At 43.8% G+C, this 27,402-nt stretch overlaps 1 protein-coding gene across 3 annotated transcripts in view; it reads left to right on the top strand.

The window, feature by feature from the left end:
* The window catches only part of LOC131131913 (roundabout homolog 2-like), a 90,362-nt gene extending 63,173 nt beyond the window's left edge, over positions 1-27,189 (top strand). For 2 of the 3 annotated variants that reach the window (XM_058076947.1, XM_058076950.1), the window contains 18 exons: positions 2,398-2,479; positions 2,550-2,715; positions 3,042-3,208; positions 3,279-3,400; positions 4,504-4,735; positions 9,190-9,314; positions 9,403-9,574; positions 10,648-10,824; positions 11,801-11,827; positions 11,905-11,944; positions 14,787-14,914; positions 15,406-15,678; positions 17,316-17,478; positions 18,131-18,385; positions 19,833-20,032; positions 21,553-21,714; positions 22,323-22,580; positions 23,698-27,189. In XM_058076947.1, coding sequence (XP_057932930.1) covers positions 2,398-2,479; positions 2,550-2,715; positions 3,042-3,208; positions 3,279-3,400; positions 4,504-4,735; positions 9,190-9,314; positions 9,403-9,574; positions 10,648-10,824; positions 11,801-11,827; positions 11,905-11,944; positions 14,787-14,914; positions 15,406-15,678; positions 17,316-17,478; positions 18,131-18,385; positions 19,833-20,032; positions 21,553-21,714; positions 22,323-22,580; positions 23,698-23,699 — 2,751 coding nt within the window. In that variant the 3' untranslated portion in view covers positions 23,700-27,189. The remainder of the gene's footprint in view (positions 1-2,397; positions 2,480-2,549; positions 2,716-3,041; positions 3,209-3,278; positions 3,401-4,503; positions 4,736-9,189; positions 9,315-9,402; positions 9,575-10,647; positions 10,825-11,800; positions 11,828-11,904; positions 11,945-14,786; positions 14,915-15,405; positions 15,679-17,315; positions 17,479-18,130; positions 18,386-19,832; positions 20,033-21,552; positions 21,715-22,322; positions 22,581-23,697) is intronic. The other variant, XM_058076948.1, reaches the window with a different exon arrangement.
* Positions 27,190-27,402: the final 213 nt, after the last annotated feature.

Genomic DNA, 27,402 nt, shown 5'->3' with positions numbered 1-27,402 from the left:
GAATATGAGGACAGTCAGGTGATGCTTATTTTTAACAACATATTCTGACTGGTGAACAATCACTGCTGTAGACCTCCACCCCCCACCCCCTAAAAGTCCCCCTGCCTGTTGTTCAGTTGCTAATGCAAACGTTTGCTTGGCTGGTTAGGCTAACAATGACAGAAAGGTGCAACAAGGACTTCATTAAAGGCACAGCTGATGTTCATCGATAGGTTGGTGCGCACTGATCCATACGTGTGTTCTTAAGAAAGGATGGTCAAACACGACTCAGCGCATGTCATCCAATGGATGCAGGCGGTGTTCCATCCGTCCGATCACATGATTCAACTATATTTTCTATTTTCTTTGTAAAATGTGCCATGTTTTGTTAATGTTTGAGGTTTTGTTCAATAACATGCAGAGAAAGGAACGGAACTCTGACATCCGGACGTAATTGGAAGGGATAAGTGGAGGCAGGTTGCTTTAAAAGATGAATGGTGCCTATTGATTTTTCTACGTGGTTTTGGCCCAAATGTCACTTGCCAGAGTCGGACTGAAGGACTTGAGGACAGGACCGTGGAAAGCGTTCCAATATAATTGAGGAACTTGGAGGTGGCGTCCTGTCTAGGTGTCAGAGTGTCCCCCACCTCCACTATCTCTTGAGGGAGCCCAAATGCCGATACGAGCAAGACCATCATATCACCGCTTCGCTATTTCCCGTGTCAGCACTCCTGATGATAATGTTGATGGTTCTGGGAATGGAGGACGACTATTATCGGAGGAAATCAATTAAGGAAATTAATGTCAGCTTTTACTGGGCTCTTCTTCTTTTCTTTTTTTTACTGAGCGGCTTTAAGGTTTCTCTCATCCACTCTGGAGCTTGTCTCCAGCCAAATGCAGGCCAGTGAAGGTTAATGCATTTTTACTGTACTACGAGCTGCAAACCTCCTTCAAAAGCCCAGACTGACGCAAGAGCTTGTAGAAAGCTCCTGGGATCAGAGTTGCAAAGACTCCCTCTCACACCGCGGCAACACAACATGACCTGTCGGAAAGTTTGTGCTGCTTGGCTGTCTGAATGGGCGGAGAACACGGTGCAGCAAATGTTTGAAATTGTTACCTCTGCCAAGGAGCCCGTGATGAGGGTGTCTGCATGGACGCAGCTTCCTGTTGACATCTTTTGTCATCATTCTAAAGATATAAAAAGAGGTAAAAAGAGACAGCTCATTGAAGGGTCCTTCAACAACTGTGCTGAAATATGTTTTATATTGTTTGGAATGATTTTCTACATTGTTTGTTTTGCTGAAAGTGATGGTTAATTGGCAGGAAATTATATTTGTAGTTCTCCGGTAGTTATGTAGTTCTCGTAGCTCAGCCTCATTTCCAGATGGGATGTCATCAGGGTAATACCGTTCAGATAATACAGAGAATTTCATCCAATTTGAAAATACTGATACTGATACCGACTGTGCGTGTAGACAGTATTTGGTAATGGTAATGGTTTTATTTCATTTGAACATGCATCAGGTTACAATTGAATGCATCACATAATCAGTTCACAGTTCCACATGTCCAAAAGGAGTAGGAAGAAGCAAAGCTTATTAAATCCTACCCCTCCATCTGGTACTTTTACAATCAGTACCTGTTACATTTGTTCACTTCCTGCTTTCCTAATATGGTTTAAGTTTTTTTTTTTAAGTACGAGGTGATATGATGATACAATGACATAATGTGTACCATAGTAAGTGTCAATATAGTGATATATGTATGTAGCACATCATGACTGGTTCAAGACTCTTCATCCTTGTATTTAGCAAACATCAACTGCTTGTATTGTTTCTTGAATTGGCTCATCGTTGTGCATTGTTTGAGGTCCTTACTCAATCCATTCCATAGTTTGATTCCACATACTGAAATGATATGGTTAGCATAACGTAGTCCTAGCATAGAAGTGTTTCAAATGTACTTCTTCCCTGAGATCATATTTCTCCTCTCTTGTAGAGAAGTATTGGATGACATTTTTAGGTAATTGGTTGTTTTTAGCCTTATGCATTATTTTAGCTGTTTGAAGATGAGCTATATCAGCAAGTTGAAGTATTTGTGAGTTTAGAAATAAGGAGTTAGTATGTTCTCTGTAGGCGGCATTGTGAATTATCCTTACTGACCTTTTTTGCAGTACATTTAGCGAGTGAAGATTGCTTTTAGAGTTACTACCGCATATCTCCACATAATAAGTAAGATATGGTAGAACCAGAGAGCAATAAAGAGTGTGGAGTGATTTTTTACAGTATTTCTGTGATTAGGTCATCATTTGTACTCATTAATGGGAGTTACCATATGGTATGGTGCTGATGTTGTTTTGCATAAGCCAAATATGATGTTTTGATGAAATATGACAGTAATGTTCTTCCATTTCCCCAGCTGTCTGATTCTGGCTTGTACACGTGTGTGGCAACCAGCTCCAGTGGAGAAACGTCATGGAGCGCCTACTTGGATATAACAGGTACGCAAGAGTGTCAGCACGCCTTTCTTCTGCAGGGATTGCTTTGATCGTTTTGCATTTCTTTGGCCAGACTCCGCTGACCCCACGGACTTGGTGTCTAACAACCTGACAGCTCTACCAGGACCTCCCTCCAAGCCAGAGGTCACTGATGTCACCAAGAGCAGCATTTCGTTGTCATGGGAACCCGGGCCAGAGGCGGGCTCCCCGGTGTCCTCGTATGTCATTGAAGCCTTTGGGTATGTCTGTGTCCTATGGCCTTCGGCCATCTTTCGTGACCCCAAAACTTCCCTGCCAGTAGGCGAAAGGGGGGTGGGGGGAGGATGTGTCTTTACGTGCTGACCAAATAAATCCATCTGGATGACATGGTACAGTCTTGCTTAATCAAAAGTGACATTTGTTTCTGGTTTTTCATGATGATTATTTGGCAAGTACAATACATTTCCTCCAGCGTTATGTCGCTTATCCTTGACTTGCGCCGCACACCTTTCATGCATACTAACACATGCATACTAAAGCAGCCATTCATCCCAGCTCATGCAAACCCGTCTTGCTTTTCTTACAGTCAGTCAGTAAGCAACAGCTGGCAGACGGTCGCAGACCACGTCAAGACGGCCGAGTTCACCGTCAGTGACCTCCGACCCAACACTGTCTACCTGTTCATTATCAGGGCGGTCAATGTTCAAGGACTAGGAGATCCGAGCCCCATGTCGGAGCCGGTGCGGACCCAAGGTACCAGAACATGACTGTGGCTTCCTGGTGAAAGGCGTGACTCATTATGCATGCGCTCCGTGTCTTCTAGACATCAGTCCCACAGCGCAGGGAGTGGACCACCGTCACGTACAGAAGGAGCTGGGGGACGTGGTGGTCAGCATGCATAACCCCGTGGTCCTCAGTTCCACTTCAGTGCAGGTCACATGGACTGTAAGTACTCATCACTGGAGTTTATTGTACGGAGAAGAGGTTGACAGAAGCTGAAGGAGACACATTGAACACAACATGCTAGCATTGTATAATTATATCTCAGAATATATCATTTTTATGACAACAACGTGTGTCACAGGCACGAAGCACAAGGACTTAATGTTGATGGACACAATGACACAATGTCAGTAGTTATTGGATGTGAATGGTCAAATGTAGAATGTTGAAATATTGCAGAAATGTCTTGTCTCTATTTACCGACTGAGGACTGAACCAGCAACCATGGGGTTGGGAGACGCCCACGCTACCACCTGAGCCAAGCCACTGTGCACAGAAAAGGCATAATCTTACATGCAACGTGAAATGTAAAATGAAATCCCACCAAAGGGGGCGACATTTTTGATAGGTAGGCTACGTACATGACCTGAAGGTGGAGTAGTTAGCGGAATTTGAAACACTGGAAAGACTACTACACTACAAAAGAAATATATTGACTGATTACATGAGAATTGAACCAACAACCATTGAGTTGGGAGACGACCACCTGAGCCCTGTCGTCCCGTGGAACAAGTGCAATGTTTCACTAACAGAAAATGTCAAATGATTTTTCACCAGTAGGGGGCACCATTTATGGCAGAATTAGAAATATCGGGAAGTAAAACATATTGTTGAATAAGTTGAATGATTTCAACGGGGTGTAGGATCCAACCATCAATCAGGATGGGAACACTCCACCTCCAAAGTCCAAGTCTCACCCTGTTTGCCAGAGACCGCCGTACGTCACACCAGCTCCTCGGAGCATGTGCCCGAGTACAGTGTCCCTTGATGGGCCACGCCAGGTGGCTCCCCCCAGTCTACGCTGGTTCCCCTGATGATGTGGTAGCAGGAATGTCATGATATTTAATTAGGACAAATCAACAGGTACACTTGGTCAAATCCTCATTTGTTCCAGTCCTTTGTCCCTCCAGGTGTTTGTAAACTCCACTTAAATCTGTCTTGAAAGGAGAAAAGTAACTGTATCGGTTTGAAGAAAGGATATCGTGTACGTCTTATAATTAGCATACAGTACGTCATCTCCGTCTCTTACGCTTCTCTCCTCGCAGGTGGACAATCCATCCCGGTTTATTCAAGGCTACCGTGTCCTGTATCGGCAGACGTCAGGACTGCCCGCCCCAGGACCGTGGCAGATACAGGACTTAAAAGTCTCCCTGCAGAGGGACATAACTCTTTTGGGACTGAAGAAAGGAATCGTCTACGAGATTAAAGTGCGGCCGTACTTTAATGAGTTCCAGGGTGCAGACAGTGAATCCATGACTGCACGCACTATGGAAGAAGGTAAATCATCATCTTCCATCTCCTTCCAAGTGAAGATAGTCGAGGAGTCACAAGGTCTCGCCAGATTAAAACATGAAAAGATTTCCAGTTCAGAAATGGGTATTAGGCGTGGCGGGATGATAAATGAATTAATCACACAATACATGACAATTAAGGGAATAATGGCTATATCAAAATGTGCATGCGTGTCCACGCAGGCAGAAAGAGGGTTCACTCTGTGTACCTGTCCCTGTTGGTTTTTTTTTTTTTTTTTGAGGGGGGGGGGGGGGGGGTGAGAAAGTGGTAAAAGCTCCTCTTCATGTGATATAATGCAAACCCTCACAGGTTGCTTCTTTTTGATTTAGTGTTGCCAAAAAGCCAAAGAAAACATCATCCTCTAGGCCAGGGGCTCACTTGGGGAGCTACTTTGGAAATGACCCAAAGATAGTCCCAAAGATCTACCCCCAACTGTAAATATAGAAAATATATAGTTTTACAGGCCGCACATTGGTCGGGTGGTTAGCGCGCAGACCTCACAGCGAGGAGACCAGGGTTCAATTCCACCCTCGGCCATCTTTGTGTGGAGTTTGCATGTTCTCCCCGTGCATGCGTGGGTTTTCTCCGGGTACTCCGGTTTCCTCCCACATTCCAAAAACATGCTAGGTTAATTGGCGACTCCAAATTGTCCATAGGTATGAATGTGAGTGTGAATGGTTGTTTGTCTATATGTGCCCTGTGATTGGCTGGCGACCAGTCCAGGGTGTACCCCGCCTCTCGCCCGAAGACAGCTGGGTTAGGCTCCAGCACCCCCCGCGACCCTCGTGAGGAAAAAGCGGTAGAAAATGAATGAATGAATGAAAGTTACAAGTCAACATGAACCATCCCCAACATCAATAGAAATTCATTTGTTTTATGGTTTTCTCGCCAAGCTGTGAGCAAGTAGTAACGGGTACTTTTATGACAACACATTATACTTTAGCTCGTTTGAGGCATTAGCAGAACTTCCTTCCTAAAGAAGGTTCACTCTGTGCATTGCTTTTAGCACCTTGGCGTGTTTGTTCCATAGAACAACAGCATGAACGGCATGTCTTTGTCCCGGTGGGTGGAGCCGGGGCCGGTACCATACACATAGAGTGCAGAAGAGTGTAAGGTAGCAGAAATTATATCAATAGATCGCAATATATTTTCATATACTGTGATTTTTCATTTTCATACTTTTCTTAAAAGTAGTGTTACAATCTGGTCTCTCGCCACAGATAATGGCGGATGCAGCGCCATGTTCCCCGCATGTTAAGACAGGTCTCCCAGACAGCAAAGTGAGGAGTCTGTGACAAGCCGAACCTCCGTTGGTTGGCAGAGCTGGGGGTCTGGGAGGGTTAAGACCATACCCTTTGACATTGCTCAAATCTCTAGCTGCTCCTCTTTGGACCTCTGCTGCCATGTGTCCATCACAAACCAATAGCAGACCAACTTGACATGACCCCCACATTTCACACACACACACACACTTGCAATGTTTTATTGGTTTCACAATCCTGGCCCAAGGTCGCCTCACAGGCTCCATCCGCCTTTTAGCGATACCATGCTGCTCTTAATCAGCAGACAGCTTTATCCCAGGTTGTTAAGATTAATGACGACTTGATGCTGAAAAATGATAGCTGACAATCCTTAGGCAAGCGTCCAATCCTAACTTCCCCCATGCCCAAAGATCAGCATCCCCGATAAGTGAGCAAACTGCAAAGAGGCTATTAGGAGAAAAAGCCCTGGAAGGGCCATTCAATAAACTTGGAATATCAGATTGTTTGGACAAAATATGATTTCCGGCGTCAGGAGTGTCATTAAATTCTTGATGAAATAAAAAGCTTATTTCCTGTGCTGAAGCAGCTTGGCAGCCCCCACGCTGGTACCAAGGTGATTGTAACCTGGCCGGGTGCTGCATCAGCCCGAGCGGGTCTGATGCGGGTCTCACTGAGAGCGAGTCAAGATAAGGTCGTAATGTGGAAGAAATATCCAACTTGCAGCATTTATATTTCATGGCGACACATGAGGGGGGCAATCTGGGATTTTTGAACAAGCCAGTCTGCAAAAACGGGAAGAAGTCACCTCACTGGAGCCCAATTAAAATGGCCACACGGGATTACAGGAGGATTTTTCCAACTGAGGTAGCATTTTTACTGGATACAGTATTGGGGGACAGAAAAGAATGCCCATTAATCTGTAGCCAGAAACAGGCTGCACAGCAGAAATGTGAAGGAAAACACTTTTTATCCACCACAGGCAGATATTCCAAAGGGCAGCGCAATGGGAAAAGCATGCAGAGGGCCTCGTAGGGGTGACGTCTGTCACTATACGCCGCCATGGCTGCTCATGCCATGCTGTGCTGGAGTCCAGCTATCAATTCAAAGATGTGGCACCCCCAACGAGAACGTATCGCTGCTGTGAGGCTGAGGCCGGCAGCCAAGTCCCCTCACATCACAAATGCAACATCCGGGGTGGGGGCGTCTGAAGCAGCTTACACCGTGGACTCATTAGTGCTAGCGGGTTATGTTTACCACACAGCGGCAAATTAAGCGGCTTAAGCACCTTTTGTTTACCGGCACCATTCTTCCTGAGATTTGACTGGGATCTATTGTACCATGCATTGACAACTGCACACTGGTGAAGTCAGGGTGACCAAATGTCCTGCTTTCCCAGGGCATGGTTTCCTGTCCTGGCCGTCCCTGTTTTGTCGTTGTAGGTATGAATGTGAGTGTGAATGGTTGTTTGTCTATATGTGCCCTGTGATTGGCTGGCCACCAGTCCAGGGTGTAGCCCGCCTCTCGCCCGAAAACAGCTGGAATAGGCTCCAGCACTCTCGTGAGGATAAGCGGTAGAAAATGAATGAATGAATGTTCTCAACAACGATAAAGTACCAATGGTAACCTATAGTAACCCTATGGTAACCAATGGTAACTTATGGTAACCTATGGTAATCTATGGTAACCAATGGTAACCCTATTGTAACCAATGGTAACCCTATGGTAACCCTATGGTAACCAATGGTAACCCTGTGGTAACACTATGGTAAGGGGAAATGAAGTTGTGATTATTGTGAAAAGTCTACCAAAAGAAATATGTCTTCCAATGTTATGTTGGATGATGATTTAGTATGCTGGCATATTGAATATTCTTCACTCACCGGCACTGGCACAGCAACACTGGCACTGTGCATTGTGCCGATGTCTTTGATGCTTCCTGTCTTCTTTGAAAAATGGGCTGGAGTCTTCATATCTGGGGAGCTATGCTGGGAACTTTTCATCATTTCCTCCGTTAGATGTTTGTGGCAAGCCCATCTGGAGACGTCAAGTCACAGCAAGCAGTTTGCCTCGCAGCCAGGTGGTGGACAAGACAATGGGATCATGGCTCACCTGCAACGGCGTGCATACCAACACCTTGCCTGCCGATAGCACTATTGTTCTTTATCTGCTTTATTGGGGCAGCTAATCATTCATCCGGCCGCTGTAAAGTCTTCTAAAGGCTGTCGTGCAAACATGGAGCCCCGAGCACTCTGAAAAGCTAATGTACTTAGCGGTGTGGGTGACAATGTGGGAGCCGGCAGGTCAGGTACTTACATTTAAGAGGTGACGCATTAAGAAATGGAATCATTGCATATCGAAACACCCTACAGGCCAACCACTATTTTCATTCAGCTATATTAAAATGGTCAAAGGTGTGCTATCTACTGGGTATAGCTTGGTTCCTGTAATGCATAATACATCCTGGGGCATGCTACGCAATTGTTGTTTGTCCCAGTGCATTGTTACCATAGGGTTACCATAGAGTTACCATAGGTTACCATAGGGTTACCATAGTCAAGTGAAGTCGTTTATTTATATAGCCCTTAATCACAGAGCCAATCAAGAGCCTCAAAGGGCTTAACATAGGTTACCATAGGTTACCATTGGTTACTGTAGGTTACCATAGGGTTACCATCGGTTACCATTGGTTGTCATAGGGTTACCATAGGTTACCATAGGGTTACCATAGAGTTACCATAGGGTTACCATAGGTTACCATTGGTTACCATAGGGTTACCATCGGTTGCCATTGGTTACCATGGGGTTACCATAGGGTGCTGTGGAAGGCGATGCAAATGCTTCAACCACACAAGACAAGGCATAATTAGTATCATGACAACAACATAGTTGTTGCAAACTCCACACAGAGATGGACGAGGGTGGGATTGGACTCAGGTCTCCTCGCTCTGAGGTCTGAGCACTAACCACTCGTCCGCCGTGCAGCCCTTAAATATATCAAATTATAATGAAGCATTAATTAGTATATAATACATCAAACAAAGATGCTTTATTGGGTCCTTATTCGGGTTTATGTTCCGAGTGTGCAGGATTAGTGGTACGTGACTTCAGCTCATTGCGGTTTGCTGTCTTACTGTATATTTTGTACATGTTTATTATGTGTCTTATTTGATTCAACAGCACCCAGTGCGCCCCCACAGCAAGTCGCGGTGTTGCCTGTTGGGACCAGCAATAGCACCTCCATCAGCGTGTCATGGGACCCTCCGCCCGCCGACCAACAGAACGGCATCATCCAGGAATACAAGGTGGGCTGAGGCCCGTGTAGCGTCTACATTTGAGCAACACACTGTGCAACCTGACAGTGGATTGTGTCGACCTGTTTGTTTTTGTCAGATCTGGTGTTTGGCAAACGAAAGCCGCTTCCATGTCAATAAGTCTGTGGATGCAACCATCCGTTCAGTGGTTGTCGGGGGTCTGCAGGCTGGGGTGCAGTACCGCGTGGAGGTGGCTGCAGGCACCAGCGCAGGAGTGGGGGTCAGGAGCGCCCCCCAGCTCATCACCTTGGGTAATTTCACCCACAAGACACAAGCCGGGCTAAAATGACCTAAAAATGGGCTGACCGAGGTGCCCATCACAGTTTGGGGTCCGGGAAAATGATTTATCAATTTAGCACCTTGCAGACAGAAGATTGCGCTTCACGCTGCAGACATGGACTGAAAAATCAATAGTGGTTGATGACATGTAGTGTTTGGTAACACTGCCAAGTACTGTTGGCCTTATCAATAATCCACTTCAATATACTGTATGAGCTGCAGCCACTAACAAAACACAGGCGGCTTATCAGCCTATCACTTCTTCTAAAATAACCAAAGGAGTCTATAAGCCCGGAGTCAATATTGGAGCCCAGGCCAGATGCTCCTCATCTGTGACTTCTGACTGATAAATAATAACAGCTTTAACACACACAGAAAGGGAAACACGGGCCTGTGGGCTGCAGCTTAATGATGGCTGTGTGTGTGTGTGGGTCGGGGGTGGGGGTTCCTGACGGAGACTGTGAATCTAATTTCACAGCACAGTAGCTGCAACAGAAAATCAAACTCTGTCAGAGCTGCTCTGTCAATCTCATGTCTTTTCGGCTCCACTTGATAAGTGCACTGCTGAATTGATTAACTCAGCCTATATACGCCATAAGATGCACTGACACTCATTTCATACATTTCTTTGGCATCCCTCCTGGCCTGGCTATTGTGTGTGTGAAGGATTGGCTCATTAGCTGCAGTAGCAACACGCAATGGACTCCAACACAGCATTCTAAAAAACGATAAAAAAGCATTTTAAAATCCATATAATAATCCTAAATGTGTCAAAGGGGTATTCATAAGGAGGACTGAACTACCATAAATATTCATATTCATCCGCTGGAATGTGTTGCCAGTTTTTGTTTGTCAGCAAGAGTAGAACGTTGCAGAAACATTATGAGACGCCATGACTTTCTGCGTAATTAGAAACTCAGATTATTTTAGTATTTCGAATTAAACTAATCTGTAAATGCTATTGTCCTGAGAAATACCTTTCTGACAGTACTAATGGAAACCGGACTTCTTGTTTTGCCGGGTGTTGTGTGTCGGGGGCGCTCAGGTGCAGAGCAGAGGGACGTCATGACGGGGTCGGAGGGCACCAACAGCATCTCAGACGTGGTGAAACAGCCGGCCTTCATTGCCGGCCTGGGCGGAGCCTGCTGGATCGTGCTGATGGGCTTCAGCGCGTGGCTGTACTGGAGGAGGAAGAAGAGGAAAGGACTCAGCAACTACGCAGGTAGAAATCAATTTACACGGCCTCACATCCATACAGAATCTCAAAGCTCATTTGGTTTCTCGCCCCAATGAGACTTGATGTCAGCACAGATTCGACTCCATTTGGCTAAAAGGCGGCGTGAAATAAATATATTCAATGCTGACGGAAATAGGCTCTATTTATTTGATCCGTCGTGCATCGGTGTGCATCAAATACGCCGCGCTCCATCGGCGGCGCACCTCCGCGCTGTCGCACAGTCGTGTGAGATAAGTCATTTAACATCGCCTCCCGTTAGCAGACCTTTGCACATTAGCATGAAGCACGTTTGGATTTAGGGGGGACATCTACCTTTTTAGCTTTTCTCTGCTGAGCTTTGTGGGTTGGGTGCGTCGGGTGTGTTGGGTGCGTCGGGTGCGTTGGGTGCATTGGGTAAGGTTGGGTGCGTCGGGTGTGTTGGGTGCATCGGGTGCGTCGGGTACCTGGGCCTTCAGTGGGCTTTATGGCCCCCAGATCCGAGCAAGATGAGTGAATTTCAGAAAAGACTCTTTCTATCTCAATCAAAGTTAGAGCATTTGAAGAGCAGTTTGAAAAAAAAGGTCTTGTGCATCTCTAGTATCCGATTCATTGAGCCTACATAAGAGTCTAAGGATAATTATGGGATGTTATTTCATATCTAGAGAACTCTAATTAGGTAAAATCAAACATAAACAGCTTTTCTATGCCCTAACTACGACAATACAAAATATGAATTAACATTGAATCCTGTATCACGTAATTCACGTATCATGGTCTGGTCTGGGACGTCTGCTGGCGATAAAGTCATCCAATGATATTTGAGGTGCCGTCTAGGCCAGCAGAGAAGGCTTTGCTGGCCTTGGTGGCAGACCACTGCTAAATTCCCTCAGCATGATGATGAGAACATGCCGGGGTTATGATCTTGGTGAGTCACACGTAGCGATTTGCCCTCTAACACGGATTTTTTATGGTGTCATTGCAGTCCAGTCCTTCACTTTCACCCGTGCAGGTACGTTTTGGCACGTAAACATCGCAGCCGTTGGACAGTTTCATTGCTTACATCTTTTCTTTCTTCTCTGCTTGAAGTCACATTCCAGAGGGACCGGGGCCTAATCAGAAATGGAAGGTGAGCATCGATTGGAACTGAAGAATAAACTGAGGAAAGTTCCACATTTAAAAGCTTTCAGTCTAGCTTCTCAATGTCAAGTCCTCATTGCACCGGGACTGAGCTCGGAATACGATAATTAGCATACCCATTCTCATCTCTCCATCGTGTAAGAGAGTACGGATATATTCCTGATGGTGTCATTAATCACCTCTTTTGCAATGAATGCAAACCCTTAATGAAGGCGGGCTGCTGAGGTGAGGACGGATGGCGAGGTGATGAATGTGCTATTTAAGTCCCAGCCTATTTGACTTTGGGCCGGCCCACGGAAGTTGAAGAACATTCGGTTGCCCCCCAACTCCAACGTTAATATTGGAAGGGGGAAAAGTGGCACTTGTGAGTATTGATTCAAGGAAGACCTTTTTTTTGTTTGTTCTTTTTTTAGTGATGGAAGTGAAGCAGGCGAGGGCCCATACAGTTAGCATACACCCCGGTTAGCATGTTTTTTGGTTAACATCGAAAGGCAAATATTTTGCCTTGGTTTGCGTACATTTTCCAATGTCATGTTATTAACACGACATTGTTAGTCCAGCTGTGTTTAGCGCAAAACCTTTTTGCTAGCTTCCTGTTAGTGTGGAAACAGGAAGCGGAAGTTGATGTCATTATAACCATTTCGGGTTATTTCACTGTGGAACTTTGCTTAGCGTATGCCCTAGTTAGCGTGTTTTCCAATTAACGCCAGACTGAAAGAGATACGATGAAGGAACATTTAACGTGACTTTTACCTTCATTGCAGCCGACAAAGACGTGATGTGGCAGCGAGATCAACACCTTCCCGTCACCTTCTCTAGCAAAACGTTCTTTGTCTCCATTTTGGGTTATTTTGCTATTTTGCTATTTTGATCAAAAGAAAAGCAGACACTTGAGGTGAGAATTGAAAACACAATTGAATTGAAGAAATAACTCATGGCAAAACAGGAAGGTGGTGTCCGTGTTGATTTCACTGCAACGATCACGTCTTCTATGAAGGTAAACGTCACCTTAAATGTTCGTTCATCCCTCATTTATTTTCATTAAACTGTAAAACATTTTGGGTCTTTGAGAGATGAATGGGATTGGCATATTTTTAATGGGGGGAGGGGGTGGATTGGGTTGCCGTCTGGTCTGGTTAGTCGGCGACCAGGTGCTGGGAAGTCGTCCAGTGTGTCACTAAAGGTTGGTGCTTGTTGTATTTGGATACGTTCAGTGGAGAAGACGATGCATGGGAAATGTGATAATGGCATTGGGAGGGTCCTAATCTCAACCTTCATCTTATTACAATTAGCCGCTAGCTACAAATGCTTCAGATGATGAAATCAGGCAAATCTGTCTTGCAAAAAGAAAAAATAGCTAAGCTAGCTCGACTAATTTCAATTTGTTTTTTGCTTTTTCCAACCTGGGTGAACTTACCCCCAACCCCCCACCACCACCTGACATAAAACTAACGCAGCACAATCAATAATTTGGATTTGGAAGACCAGAGGCAAGACATTTTTTACTGCACAAAACAGAACAAACAAAGAGAACATATGATTACACAAAGCAGCACAATAGAGCACAAACGGATACATTTGGAGGGGCTAGGTTAACGTTGTTGGGATAAAAGAATTTGTAATAACTCAAAAACAAAACAGCAGAAATGAACGAACGATTAAAAGAATTTGTAATAACTCAAAAACAAAAAAGCACAAACGTCACTTTAATTACACAAACGCAGCACGAACTAATTGAATATTTTCCAATTACATCATAGCCCGATAGTTTTGATTTCATAACAGAGGCTTGACAATTGTGTATTGCACAAAACAGCACTAAAGTGAGGGGGGAAAGAAATAAGACTATTTAGGTTTCATTCTGAGCATGTCTAGGAGGGGGGCGGATCAGTAATAGCCGGGTACTTGAATCTTTCATAACTCAAAAAGTATGACAGCACAAATGGTCATTTTAATTGCGCAAACACAGGACAAACGAATAGGACTATTTTGTCTTAATTTGGCTTAAAAATCATGTGTAATAACTCAAAAACGAACACAGCACAAAATATGTAATTGCACAAAACAGCACAAATGCGGCACAAAAGCACAAACGGACGGCACTCTCTGGGCCTTGCGGGGGGCCGAGTTCCTTCAGGTTTTTTACCAAGGAAGCAGTCAGATAAGACCAGAGGCGTGAGAAATGATGGTGGAAAATAAAGCCCCCCATGGATGAACAGGCATGCACGTTAGAGTGGCGCGTGCTTGTCGCTACATGCAAATGCACGCGTGTGCTTGTGTATTTTACAATAGAAATTATTGATGTAATTGTTTGAACACCTTTGAGCCATCACCACGTCGGCTGTAAACAACCCCCCGGCGCCTGGCGAGCCAGGCCCAGTGGAAAATTCCCCCGTGTGGCAAACATGTAAACAGGCAGCAGGAGGCATGCAAATGGCAAATGTTGTGCTGTCGGCTGATACAACATGTCTTTGTTTTCTTCCTGCTCACAACTTTCCTACTCTGAAATCAACGTCAGTAAATAAAAAAAGGAAGTGAAAGCATCAAATGGGCTTTTGCTGTCTGTGTTGCCATGGCGACGTGGCTGAGCTGCCAGAGGCGGTCCATGATTCTCAATTTAAAATGTAAATTCCTGTTGTGCTACGGCTCTAAAGTGGATTTAATATGTAGTCAGACCTGCCTGCTGTCTCCGGGGAGAGTTTGGGCTCGTGGAGGCAGAAGTCTGATATAGACTTCCCACCGGAGAAAAAATATGCACACAAACCTGATTTCCTATGCACGCCTCTAACGCCCATCTTCCCTCTGTGTCCCCATGAACATCCTTCCCTCAGTCGTCCAGGGCTGCTGAAGGCGGGTGACCCCGGTCTACCCTGGCTGGCGGACTCGTGGCCCTCCACCAGCCTCCCGGCAAACGGAGGATTGGGGAGTCCGAAGGGCGGCCCTAACTTTGGCCGAGGAGGTAAACAGAAACACGGCCGGCTGACGGGAATGACGTTTTTAGCGTGGCCCGGCCTGACGGCTGTGATGCACGTCCTGCACGATGCGCAGTGACAGGGACTGACATTAAAACAAACACGCAGAGAAATTAAAAGTGCCTTTGAGGGCTGGACTTTGCTAATGTCGTTTGACAAGCCTGATATTTGGGCTTTCTTTTTGTGCTTTTTAAAATGCGGCGAGATTGATAGATCCATGAGTGTGTGTGTGCGTGCACGTCGAGCCCAGGAGGGCCCGCTGTGGTCACGTGACCACTCCACAGGGCCCCCACAGCGTGTTGCATGTTAATTATGCTTGCAGATAATCACTTTCATTCACATCAAGTCTTCTCTTTTTTACCCAATGCGGAACACCAGCACAGCAGGGAGTGTTAACGACCTTAAAGATTGTTAAGTTCATGTCATCTCGCACTACCCCCCCCCCCCCCCCCCCCCCCCCCGCATTTCCTTGTTGCAGACGTATTACCGTCGGCAGCGGTGGAGAAGACGGGCACCATGCTGTCGGACGGTGCCATCTACAGCAGCATTGACTTCATGGGCAAGGGGGGCTACGGCAGCCCCGTCCAAGACAGCCAGCCCACCCCCTACGCCACCACCCAGATACTCCAGTCCAACAGCTTCCACGAGCTGGCTGTGGACAGGCCAGATCCCCGCTGGAAGGCTTCTCTGCAGGCCCAGCAGGAAATAGCCAACCTGGGCTACTCGCTAACGGATAGACGTCCTGCCACCGGTACTCATTTGTGTGTGTTTGTGTGTGTGTGCGTGTGTTGATGACACAATACAGACATGCCCAACAACACAGCCTGGCAGTTCAAACAATCATGGAAACCTGATGAGGCCAACCTCGCTTAGTCATCATGACTAGAGGTATAACTGAAGGTATAACTACAGGTATAACTACAGGTATAACTACAGGTATAACTACAGGTATAACTACAGGTATAACTACAGGTATAACTAGAGGTATAACTAGAGGTATAACTAAAGGTATAACTGGAGGTATAACTAGAGGTATAACTAGAGGTATTACTAAAGGTATAACTAAAGGTATAACTAGACGTATAACTGGAGGTATAAGTAAAGGTATAACTAGAGATATAACTAGAGGTATTACTAAAGGTATAACTAAAGGTATAACTAGACGTATAACTGGAGGTATAACTATAGGTATAACTAAAGGTATAACTCAAGGTATAACTGAAGGTATACCTAGACGTATAACTGGTGGTATAACTAGAGGTATAACTAAAGGTACAATTGTTCGAATAGATGCAGCATAATGAGAATTTATCATGATGATGTGTACAATGATGATAACAAAACAGAGCTGACATCTAACTGCTTCCATGCTTTTCTTGATTAAATTTCCCACTTGTAATTATGACTTCATTCCCATATTTGACTTTGTTTTTGTAACATTAATAATAATAATAATAATAATACATTTTATTTCAAAGCGCCTTTCAGGACACCCAAGGTCGCTGTACAGAAGATAAAAAACACCAATATAAAATACAAGATAAAAGAGAACATACAATAAATAAGAGCATACAATAAATTACAGGCAATAAATTACATTATAACATCAGAACCTCATTTTCTGTCACTTTAGTCAGTGTTTTCTTTGTTTCTCATAATTTTTAATCATAATTTTTTATTTACTTTGTATTTTAAGTCATAATATTATGGTGTTGTACTTAAAAATTGAATGTTTTCTTGTTAGATTATTATTTCACTGAATATGAATTATTCCTATAAAATGTCAGCAGATTTTGGTTTCCTTTTTGTAGTGTTTGTGTTAAATTGCGCTGTAATGTAGAATGTCCCACGGGCAAATAAAAAAGACGCTTTGGACCCCCGAGTTAGCGGCTTTTTCGATGTGGTCTTCATGTAAAATGGAAAAGAGCGCATTTGTTGACATCGGAATGACCCCTTAGGATAACGCTCTTAATTACTCTTGGTCTTCATCAGAGCTCTACCCTGGGAGCTCATCTAGCCCAGAAATGTCACACAATCGTGACGTGTTTCTTTGGGTTAACTTGATTAGCAATGGCGGAAACTCCATCAGCTTTCTGAGTTATCTCGGCGGTGTGGAGAGACAGGAAGTATGTTGTTGGTGGAATCCCGTTGTGCTTTTGTACCGTTGACAATAAGCCTTGTTCGCAGCTAAATGTCAACACTAGCCGAGATAAAGTAGAAGAAGCGAAGTGCTGTGCCTCAGGTTTTGATGCCTATTTAAGAAATATCATAACATTTTGAAGCCATAATACGCCATCAGCGCATGAATGACAAACACGTCAGTGAAAACGTGGGACCAAATGGATATTGGTTCCCGACTAAACTTCCATGTGTCTTTCCCGCCCCCAGGTGCAAAGCTCGGAAGGAAAAAGAAGGTGAAGGGTGGAACAAAGAGCTCTAAATCAAATGGGACATGTTGGGCTAACATGCCCCTGCCTCCGCCCCCCATGCATCCTCTGCCTGGTACCGAAGTTGACCTTGACCGTTACCCTCAGGAAAGCCACGGAGGAGGGTAAGAGTGACATCACGCCGCCTCACACGCCAACATGAAACCACACAAGCACTCTGCAGCAGAGGTCATGCAGTGTCTCCCGGACCCCGGACCTACCTTTTTCTTCTGGAAATACACAAAAAATGGTTGGCTTTGTGATTTCAGGATCCTTATCGTCACGCCAATAACCACTAAGAACAAAATACCGGGCTATATTTATGATGGAGCCCAGATGGTCAGAGTGAGCATTAGTGGTGTTCCTAACATCGTTACATTAAGTCGATGGATACAATAAAACCTGAAGAAATGTCAGACTGTTCAGGAAGACGACACTTTTCAATTGTCACATGACACCTGGACGTATGAAACCAAAACTTATTCTTTGTATCCATATAACAGACTGAAAATGATACCAGTCAGCAGCTACAATTCCAACTAAACACATTTCTCAATCCACAAAGGTACCATACATTATACTTTGGGCACGCGTGTGACATGTTGATTTTCCAGATGGAATCCGATCCGTGTCTTCAATACCAGCCTGAATTTGACCTAGTATCGGACCGGAAACCAAATCAGTTTTATCACAAACTGGGGTACATACTGTGCCTGTTACTGTGCCCCCCACTGGAACTATCCGTCACATGTTCAAGTATGTATGTCCACATTTCAGATATGACAACAACAGTTGGGCCCCACCTCTCTCCTACCGCCACCAGAGTTTGGACGATGAAGTAGAAGAGGAGAGAGGTCCCACTCCTCCTTTAAGAGGAAGGACGTCCTCGCCGGCGACAGCAGCAGCTCCTTACAAGCAGCCATCATCGTCCTCGCTCAGCTCCGCCCACCATGAGGAAATGCAGTCTATTCTGCAGGCCCATTTGGATGAGCTAACCAGAGCTTACCAGTATGAAGTCGCCAAACAAGCCTGGTAAAAATTTGTCACTGTGAAATATGGAATGATGACCCTCATTTATATAAGACTCCGACCACATGATAATATCATCCCGACAGAACATTCATTCTCCTCCATCCAACCCTGTCTTCTGCATCTGTCTCTCTCATGTCCTCCTTCACTACATCCATAAACCTCCTCTTTGGTCTTCCTCTACGCCTCCTACCTGGAAGCATCCGTGTAATGTCCCCTTCCTGATCCTATCCATCCTGGTCACTCCCAATGTGAACCTCAGTATCCTCATCTCTGCTAGCACATAATTTTCCCCTTTTGAGGAGTCATTAAACTACCAAAATGATTTCATTGACAAAAGTGGGGGTCCCTAAACCTACACTATCTGTGTACTAATTCCCCCCATATAATTTGGTGGTCCCTGAACCTCCAAAATGATGGATTGACAAAAGTGGGGGTCCTTAAACCCCCAAAACAATTGATTTTATTATATTTTCTCAGGGGGGCAAAGCTATACTATTTGAGTCAATGTAGCATATAATTTGCTACTTCTGGGGGTCCTTAAACCCCCAAAACAATTGATTTTATTATACTTTCTCAGGGGGGCAAAGCTATACTATTTGAGTCAATGTAGCATATAATTTGCTACTTCTGGGGGTCCTTAAACCCCCAAAACAATTGATTGACAAAAGTGACATTTCAGCAAACATTTTATTATCATATCTTCAAGTTCAGCTAATTGAAGACTCTTAAATGTCCGTTGGTGTGAATGTGAGTGTAAGTGGTATACATTGGCTGGCAATCAGTCTCCATTCCATGCGTGTGAATCATTTCCCTTGAGTTGTGCACATCATTGGCATCTTATAAGCCAGTGATTGCATATTCTAGCTGAAATCTGGAGCTTGAGGAACACATCTCTAATGATAGCGGCTCTAACGGAGCTTGAGAAAACGAGTCGCGTGGGCACCAACCTATGTTGGGTGATAATAAGTGGCTTTAGGCTCGTCAACTCTTCTGACATCAGTAAATAGAGGCGGTAATTATGCATGCATTGATGGAAGGATGTGAGCCATCATGCAGGACAGCTGTGGAAGAGATAATAGACATGTTGCTGACAGTCTTTGCCCATCCAGATATCCTTTATCCAGTCCATTTAGAAGCCAATTGTTTGCACAAGGAACATCAGCATGGAGAATGTAGTCAGTTAAGTCTCTGCACACATTGTGGATATGCACCCATTCTGCATGCCGTGTCTTGTTTTTGCATCAAAGGGACCGCATACAGCGTAACTGTGAAAAGTAGAGCCATTTTTGGTACATTGTGTTTTTTAATCCACCATTGGTAATGTGTGTTTTGGATTGATAAGATGTCATTTAACAGTCCCCGTAAGGTCAGATCACTTTATTGATCCTGTGATCCTGAAATCTGTACTGGCTGTTGATATCGCCTGTTTGTGCACACTGTATCACAGGCACATGAAGAGCAATTCAAGCATGGCCAACAACGCCATCACTCCCATGGACTTCATGTCTTCTACGCTGGGCTCTGACTTGGGAGACACTCGCCTCTCTGAAGATGAGGAGGAGGAAGAACGATACGCTGTGGTGTCGAAGAATTTATGCGGCTTTGATTACTCTCCTGGACATACATTGGATAATCTTGAGGTCTCAGGTGTGTAAAAACGTGGTAAAACAGCATAAGACATTTGATAAGATATTTGCATCAGAAGTGGGATGCAACTTAGACATACACACTTATCCTGGCGTATCCTTGAAAACTATTCACATTTCAATCAGGTTCTTTTCTTTTCACCGTAAAATGTACTCGTCAAAGTCAGAATCAGCCAGGCTGTTAATATTACCTTCAAGTTATTCTGGCAAAGGCATCAAAAGCATAACATAAAGCATAAAAGCATATACAAACTGTAAATCTCCACTGAAAAGTGTCATATCTTGAATTTAAGAAAGAATGCATTTATAAATAGGCTTCTTTTCTTTGGAGGGAAACATGACAGCGTTTCCCACAGGGACTAAAATACACCATTTTTAGACGAGGCTGTTTGATAGGCTAATGGACAGAAGTGCGCATCATCACTGCGGGGCCAAATACAGGTCACTGGGTGTAAAAATACTGGCAAGCATTAGCAATGCAAACATTTCATTATCTTTTGTTAGGCTGTCACATACTGTGAGTCAGTGTGTTGTTGTGAACAAAGGCAGCATGGTGGCAGCATGTCCACAGAGGATACCGTCGTGCGATCACAGCCCTTTTCCTCTCACTTATTATCTTCTATATCTTCGTCTTGCTTTATCAAAGTACTCTTTTAGCGTTGTGAGTTTATTAGGGTCTGTCTTATATATGCTATATATAAATATATGCAGTATGTATGACACAATCTCTGAACCTTCCGACTAAAAATCCGACAATAATTTCAAGTTGAGGTGCAGGCAAAACTTCAATCACCGCCACGTCATTAAAAAATGCTAACAAAAGTGAACAATGATATGTTCATACAAAATGGTGGCAAAGAAAACAATGCACTCACAAATTATTCAGGTTGGTGATAACAGTTGTGATGATTGGACACCGCTCGATACGTAATTAGGTTTATAAAAAGGTGTTTATTGACGTGGAGTCCTTTGGCCCTGTTACTGTAGCCTAGCTTGTTGCTTTGCACAAACACTAATTAATGCGCGTGATGGTGTTGGACACCAAAGGTAACGATTGATAATTAGATTGGAGAAAAACTTGTGATACTATGAAAATAAAGTCATGTTGTTATGAGATGAAGATCATTTAAAAAGAAAGTTGAAATATTTGGAATACAACCCCCCACCCCAAACGAGCAAAGTTGAGATGAATGATTGGCCTTTTCACCTATTTTATTGAAATACATATAACTTCTGAGTACATCTATATATACTATCTCTCTCTGGTTATATCAAAATATCAAAGTGGCAAAGTTGCATTCTTTCATTTTTCATATGTGGCCCTCACTGGAAAAAGCACTGGAATAGAAGATCTGGAATAGATTTCTGCAGGTTCATGGAACATGTATGATTTCTGATTTCGTTGGTGTTTGTTTTCGTTAGTTTTTCTTGGTTAGTTTTCAATGTTACCACTCTTTTGCATAGTGCACATATTCAGAAGTTGCATTTTTACGACGATGGTCCCTCTCCGGCCAATTGCAGGTAAAGGCTCTCAGTTGTGTCGCTCAGACGGCTCTGGGACAACAGATCGTGGCCCGCAGAATACACATAGCCTTGGCCACAAGAGGGCGCAAATCACTGGTCCCAAATCCCAGACGACTAAGGTTGGGACACTGCCCAGAAGAAAAGACAATAACACAGAAGGTAGGTTGGGGGTTTGGGTATTGCTGTTTGACTGGGACCTTTACCAGAGATGTGTGCATTTCCAGCCATACATCCATCCATACATCCATCTAGTCATTCATCCATCTAACCATCCATTTATCCATCCATCCATCTAGTCATTCATCCATCTAACCATCCATATATCCATCCATCTAGCCATCCATCCATTTATCCATTCATCCATCTAGCCATCCATCCATTTATCCATCCAGCCAGCCATCCATCCGTTTATCCATCCAGCCAGCCATCCATCTGTTTATCCATCCATCTAGCCATCCATCCATCCATCTAGCCATCCATTTATCCATCCATCCATCCATCTAGCCATCCATGCATCCATCCATTTATCCATCCATCCATCTCTCCATCCATCTGTCAATCATTCATGCATCCATCTATCTATCCATCCATCTATCATCCATCCATCCATCCATCCATCTTTCCATCATCCATCCAACCATCCATCCATCTATCTTTCCATCCATCCATCTTTCCATCCATCCATCCATCATCCATCTTCTCTCGTCAATAAGAAAGTGTCTATTAAAATCATTTCCATAATTCGTGTCTTTTGATGACCCACTCAGCAGCCCACGCACCGGCATTGAAGAGCCTTCACAGCAGCGCATCCCGCATGAACAGCTCATGGGCGAGTACGGCTTCGGATCCCTCTGAGGAGTGCATGGTGACCGTTTCCACGCTGGAGCGGCAGCATATGACTTCCTGGGGCGCCACGCCGGCATCCAACAGGGCCACGTTGAGTCAGGCGTCCCACAAGAGACCTGGCACAGAAGCCTCCCTCAGTGGCAATCTTCTCACAAACAGCACAGAGAAGAGGGATCACTGTGAGTGTCAGTGTGCGACAGTGTCTTCTTTGCATCGAATGGATTTGCGGAATGTGTGTCCTTTGCATTCAAATGAAGTGAATCCCTGCCAAAGGTGGGTTGACGTCATGATTTGCATGGCTTCTCCCGTTGCTCGATGCTGAATGGCCAGGCATAGACGGCATTCAGAGGTGAAAACAACATGGAAACCAGGATGACAACCATTGGGAACGTCCTGAAAACAAAAGGAAATTCTTGTACCTGCCACATTGTCCTTTCAGTTCATGACCAGTATTTCAGTATTACATCATCTATTTTAGCATTATGTTGGTCATTTATAATGACATCAAATCTCCAAACACTTTTGATGGAGGGAAATGGAGGTACAGGTACTGTGTAAAAGGCTACAGCCTGCTCTTGGTAATGGTAATGGTAATGGTAATGGTAATGGTAATGGTAATGGTAATGGTAATGGTAATGGTAATGGTAATGGTAATGGTAATGGTAATGGTAATGGTAATGGTAATGGTTTTATTTCATTTGAACATGCATCAGATTACAATTGAATGCATCCCATAATCAGTTCCCAGTTCCACATGTCCAAAAGGAGTAGGAAGAAGCAAAGCTTATTAAATCCTACCCCTCCATCTGGTACTTTTACAATCAGTAACTGTTACATTTGTTCACTTCCTGCTTTCCATAATACAGTTTTTTTTGTTTTTTGTTTTTGTTTTTTTAATAATGCACCTCGTACCAAAGTACAAGGTGATATGAGCATCCAATGACATATTGGGTACCATAGTAAGTGTCAATATAGTGATATAGTATATAGCACATCATGATTGTTTCTTGAATTGGCTCATCGTTGTGCATTGTTTGAGGTCCTTACTCAATCCATTCCATAGTTTGAGTCCACATACTGAAATGCTATGGCTTTTTAACATAGTCCTAGCATAATAACAGCTATTGGGCCATTATGGAGGGAGGGAATAATGGTTAGTTGCAACCCCCCCCCCCAACACCCCCCCCCCCCCCCCCCCCCAACACACACACACACATTTTGTACTATATGGATGTTCGGATGTATGAACTCTGCCTCCCCAGCACTTTTCATTGTTTTGTGTTATTTGTCTTTCAGAGTGCTTTGGACGCTTCTTTGCCTGCAGTTGCTGCCTGTCCCAGGACACCTTGTTTCTAAGTGCTTTGAGAGGTTGTTTCTCCGCGAATGACTGGGAATGATGGGAATGATGTACGGGGGAAGCTGGGGAAGGAGACGGCATGAAGATGCCAATGAACATGTGGAGCTGTAAATGTCATGTACAGGACACAGACACCAGTCTCACAGTGTTTCCCTAATCCCCCCCCCCCCCCCCCCAAACATGCTATATGACCACTTCTACTATCTATCACTACTTGCTGTCCAACAATTCACACAAAGGAAGAAAATGCAAACAAAATGACTCCAAGGACTTGCATAATGTGTAAATATATTTTCTATGTTCCTTTTCTTTTGCTTTGCTATGCAAGCTTCTCTTGTCTCTGGTGATTTATGACAGTGGGTCATTTTTCATGCTTATTTTGATGACGCTACCGTATTGTCGTACTTTGCACAGAGTGTTTTGGTGAAAATAAGCACAAATCCAGTGAAGAGCAGAAGCATCGTGGCGAGGTTACTTATTTACTGGGCGGCGCTGCCATCCTTTCCAAAAACGTCCCGTATGCGGAGCACTGGATAGGGCGCCACGCAGCAACACTGACACTACGTGCTGTGACTTTTATTATGCATTCTACTAATGATGACTCCTTGCAAAGGGTTACACTTCTAAGCAACACGTCACAGCAAAGACTTTGCTTTCACTGCCGCTTCTTTCAAGGAAACGTGCACTTTTTAAGGAATGTTGTCCATCATCCGCAATCCGTACGTGAGACATGAACACACGTCTTTCTCTTTTCTGTGTCTTGTCAAGATATAAAAACAGATCAAACGAGGCAGCTACATCATCGGACACACCTATTCCACCCCCAAAAAGCCACCGAGGCTCCATGTCCAGCATGAGATCTGCATATGAAGCATATTATTGTTATTATTCTTATCAACATTCTTACATCTAAGAACTACATTACTGGTGTAGTGACACCTTAGTGACAGCTTACTCTGTTTTTTTGTTTTGGAGGCTAGGTGTAGCCTTCCTTTCTATGTTGCTATGGGACATCAATGCACCCAGGAAGGAAGTTGTACTAAAATACTACACATATGACATGTTAGCATCCATGTAGCTGTTACTACATGCTTTTTGAATAGCCGCCTTTCTGGGCCCAATAGGTGTGTCCCATGACGTGCATTCATTGGCTGCCTCCTTTCACCTGTTTTCATATCTTTACAACACACAGAGAAGAGAAGGACGTGTCTTCATGTCTCACCTAAGGATGGAGGATGATGGCCAACATTCCATAAAAGTACACATTTACTTGAAAAACGATGTTAATATAATATCAATATATTTATTCATCTTACTTATTCATCTTCAATTCAGTGGTATGATATCGGTGCGGTATCCCAACCACACAAAGGAAGCGGAGACCAAGTCGCACGTCTTGTTTGGCTGGCAGTGCTCTGGTTGGAACCAAAGTGGAAGCTGGCGCCCGTCTATGACCAGTCGGTTCTAACTTTACCACCAAGCCACTAGGTGGCAGTAGTGACACATGAGACATTAGCTTCCACGATACGGCCTTAACACTGCATGAAGCCAGCTATGGCATGTCCAACACGCTACAGTGACAAACAGTTCTCCTTCCATTTAGTGTGGAAGTGGTAAGTGTTTGCACTTGATTTGCTCACCCGTACAGTACAGGTAATCTGATCTCATTAGAGCTTTTTTTTAATGATTGGTTATCAGAGCTATTTTTAATGTTATCAGCTTCATCAGTACTGTACACCCATTATGGCTTCTAAAGCAGACAGTCCGTGGTCTGGTTTGCAGACTGGAAAAGATGAATATGGCTCCCTCACCGGGAAAGCTTGGACACCCTGACTTAAGGCAGTTGAACAGACATGGATGGCGAGTTTAATGTTCCATTCGAATTTAGTATCATGATGCCTGATTGAGTAGGATGATACCTGATTTAGTGTCATGATACCTGATTCAGTAGGATGATACCGATGGAATGATACTGATTGAGTAGGATGATACCTGATGTAGTACAATGATACCCAACTGAGTATAATGATACCTGATTTAGTATAATGATACCTGATTGAGAAGGATGATACTGATCGAGTATCATGATACCTGATTTAGTATCATGATACCTGATTGAGAAGGATGATACTGATCGAGTATCATGATACCTGATTGAGTAGGATTGGATAGGATTATACCTGATTTAGTATAATGATACCCGACTGAGTATAATGATACCTGATATAGTATCATGATACCTGATTGACAAACATGATACCTGATTGGGTAGAATGATACCCAACTGAGTATAATGATACCTGATATAGTATCATGATACCAGATTCAGTATCATGATACCTGATTGGGTAGGATGATACCCAAGTGAGTATACCTGATTTAGTATCATGATACCTGATTGAATAGGATGATACCTGATTATCATGATACCTGATTGGATAGGATTATACCTGATTTAGTATAATGATACCCGACCGAGTATAATGATACCTGATATAGTATCATGATACCTGATTGACAATCATGATACCTGATTGGGTAGAATGATACCCAACTGAGTATAATGATACCTGATATAGTATCATGATACCAGATTCAGTATCATGATACCTGATTGGATAGGATGATACCCAACTGAGTATACCTGATTTAGTATAATACCCGATTGAGTATCATGATACCTGCTTCAGTTGGATGATACTGATGAAGTAGGATGATACGCCATTTAGTATCATGATACCCGACTGAGTATAATGATACCTGATATAGTATCATGATACCTGATTGAATATCATGATACCTGATTGGGTAGGATGATACCCAACTGAATATAATGATGCCAGATTTAGTATCATGAAACCTGATTTAGTATAATACCTGATTGAGTATCATGATACCTGCTTGTGTCGGATGATACCTGATTCAGTTGGATGTTACTGATGGGATGATACTGATGAAGTAGGATGATACCTGATTTAGTATCATGACACCCGACTGAGTATAATGATACCTAATGAGCTGGAATAGATGAATAGATGTCCTGCCAGTGCAGCGACAAGGAGCAGTGGAAGTGATGATGATGATGATGATTGTGTCGTCCAGTTGGAACTTTAGGATGATTTCCTACTAAATTGTTCCAAGTTCATGCTGCGTTATCCGATGGTTTATTTGTGCGTTTGAAGCATCATCTTAACCGAGCCGTGTTGATTTTAACGTTGCCAAATCTGCCGTTTCTTCTTTTTGTTGTTTTTTTTTTTTTTAATTGGGGAAACTTTGCTGTTTGTCCATCTGAGCGGTTTGCTTTGAGATGGTCTTGGTCTTTGTGGTCTTGGTTTGCCTCTGAGGAATTTCACCTGCTGCAGCCGTTTGCCCTCAGGAATATGCAGACAATTTCCTTTCATGCAAAAATAAAACGTGGATGTGAAAATCAACCCTGGTTACTTTCCTTTTTATGCCTCTTGCCATCTGAAACTGTCCGGGAAATTGCTTCATATTGTGGCCAAACGTCCTGTTTTCCCAGGACATGTCTTGTTTTTTTAAAGTAAAAATGTCCTGACTTTCATTGTTTTTCGAACGTGATGAGCTAGTGATTAGCATCACAGTTAACCAGCTGACACGTGTCCATGTCAAATATGGGAGATTGG

The sequence above is a fragment of the Doryrhamphus excisus genome, chromosome 7 (assembly GCF_030265055.1).
Source record: "Doryrhamphus excisus isolate RoL2022-K1 chromosome 7, RoL_Dexc_1.0, whole genome shotgun sequence".
Classification (NCBI taxonomy): Eukaryota; Metazoa; Chordata; class Actinopteri; order Syngnathiformes; family Syngnathidae; genus Doryrhamphus; species Doryrhamphus excisus.
The sequence above is the reverse complement of the archived record's forward strand: the minus strand, read 5'-3'. Positions and strand labels throughout refer to the sequence as shown.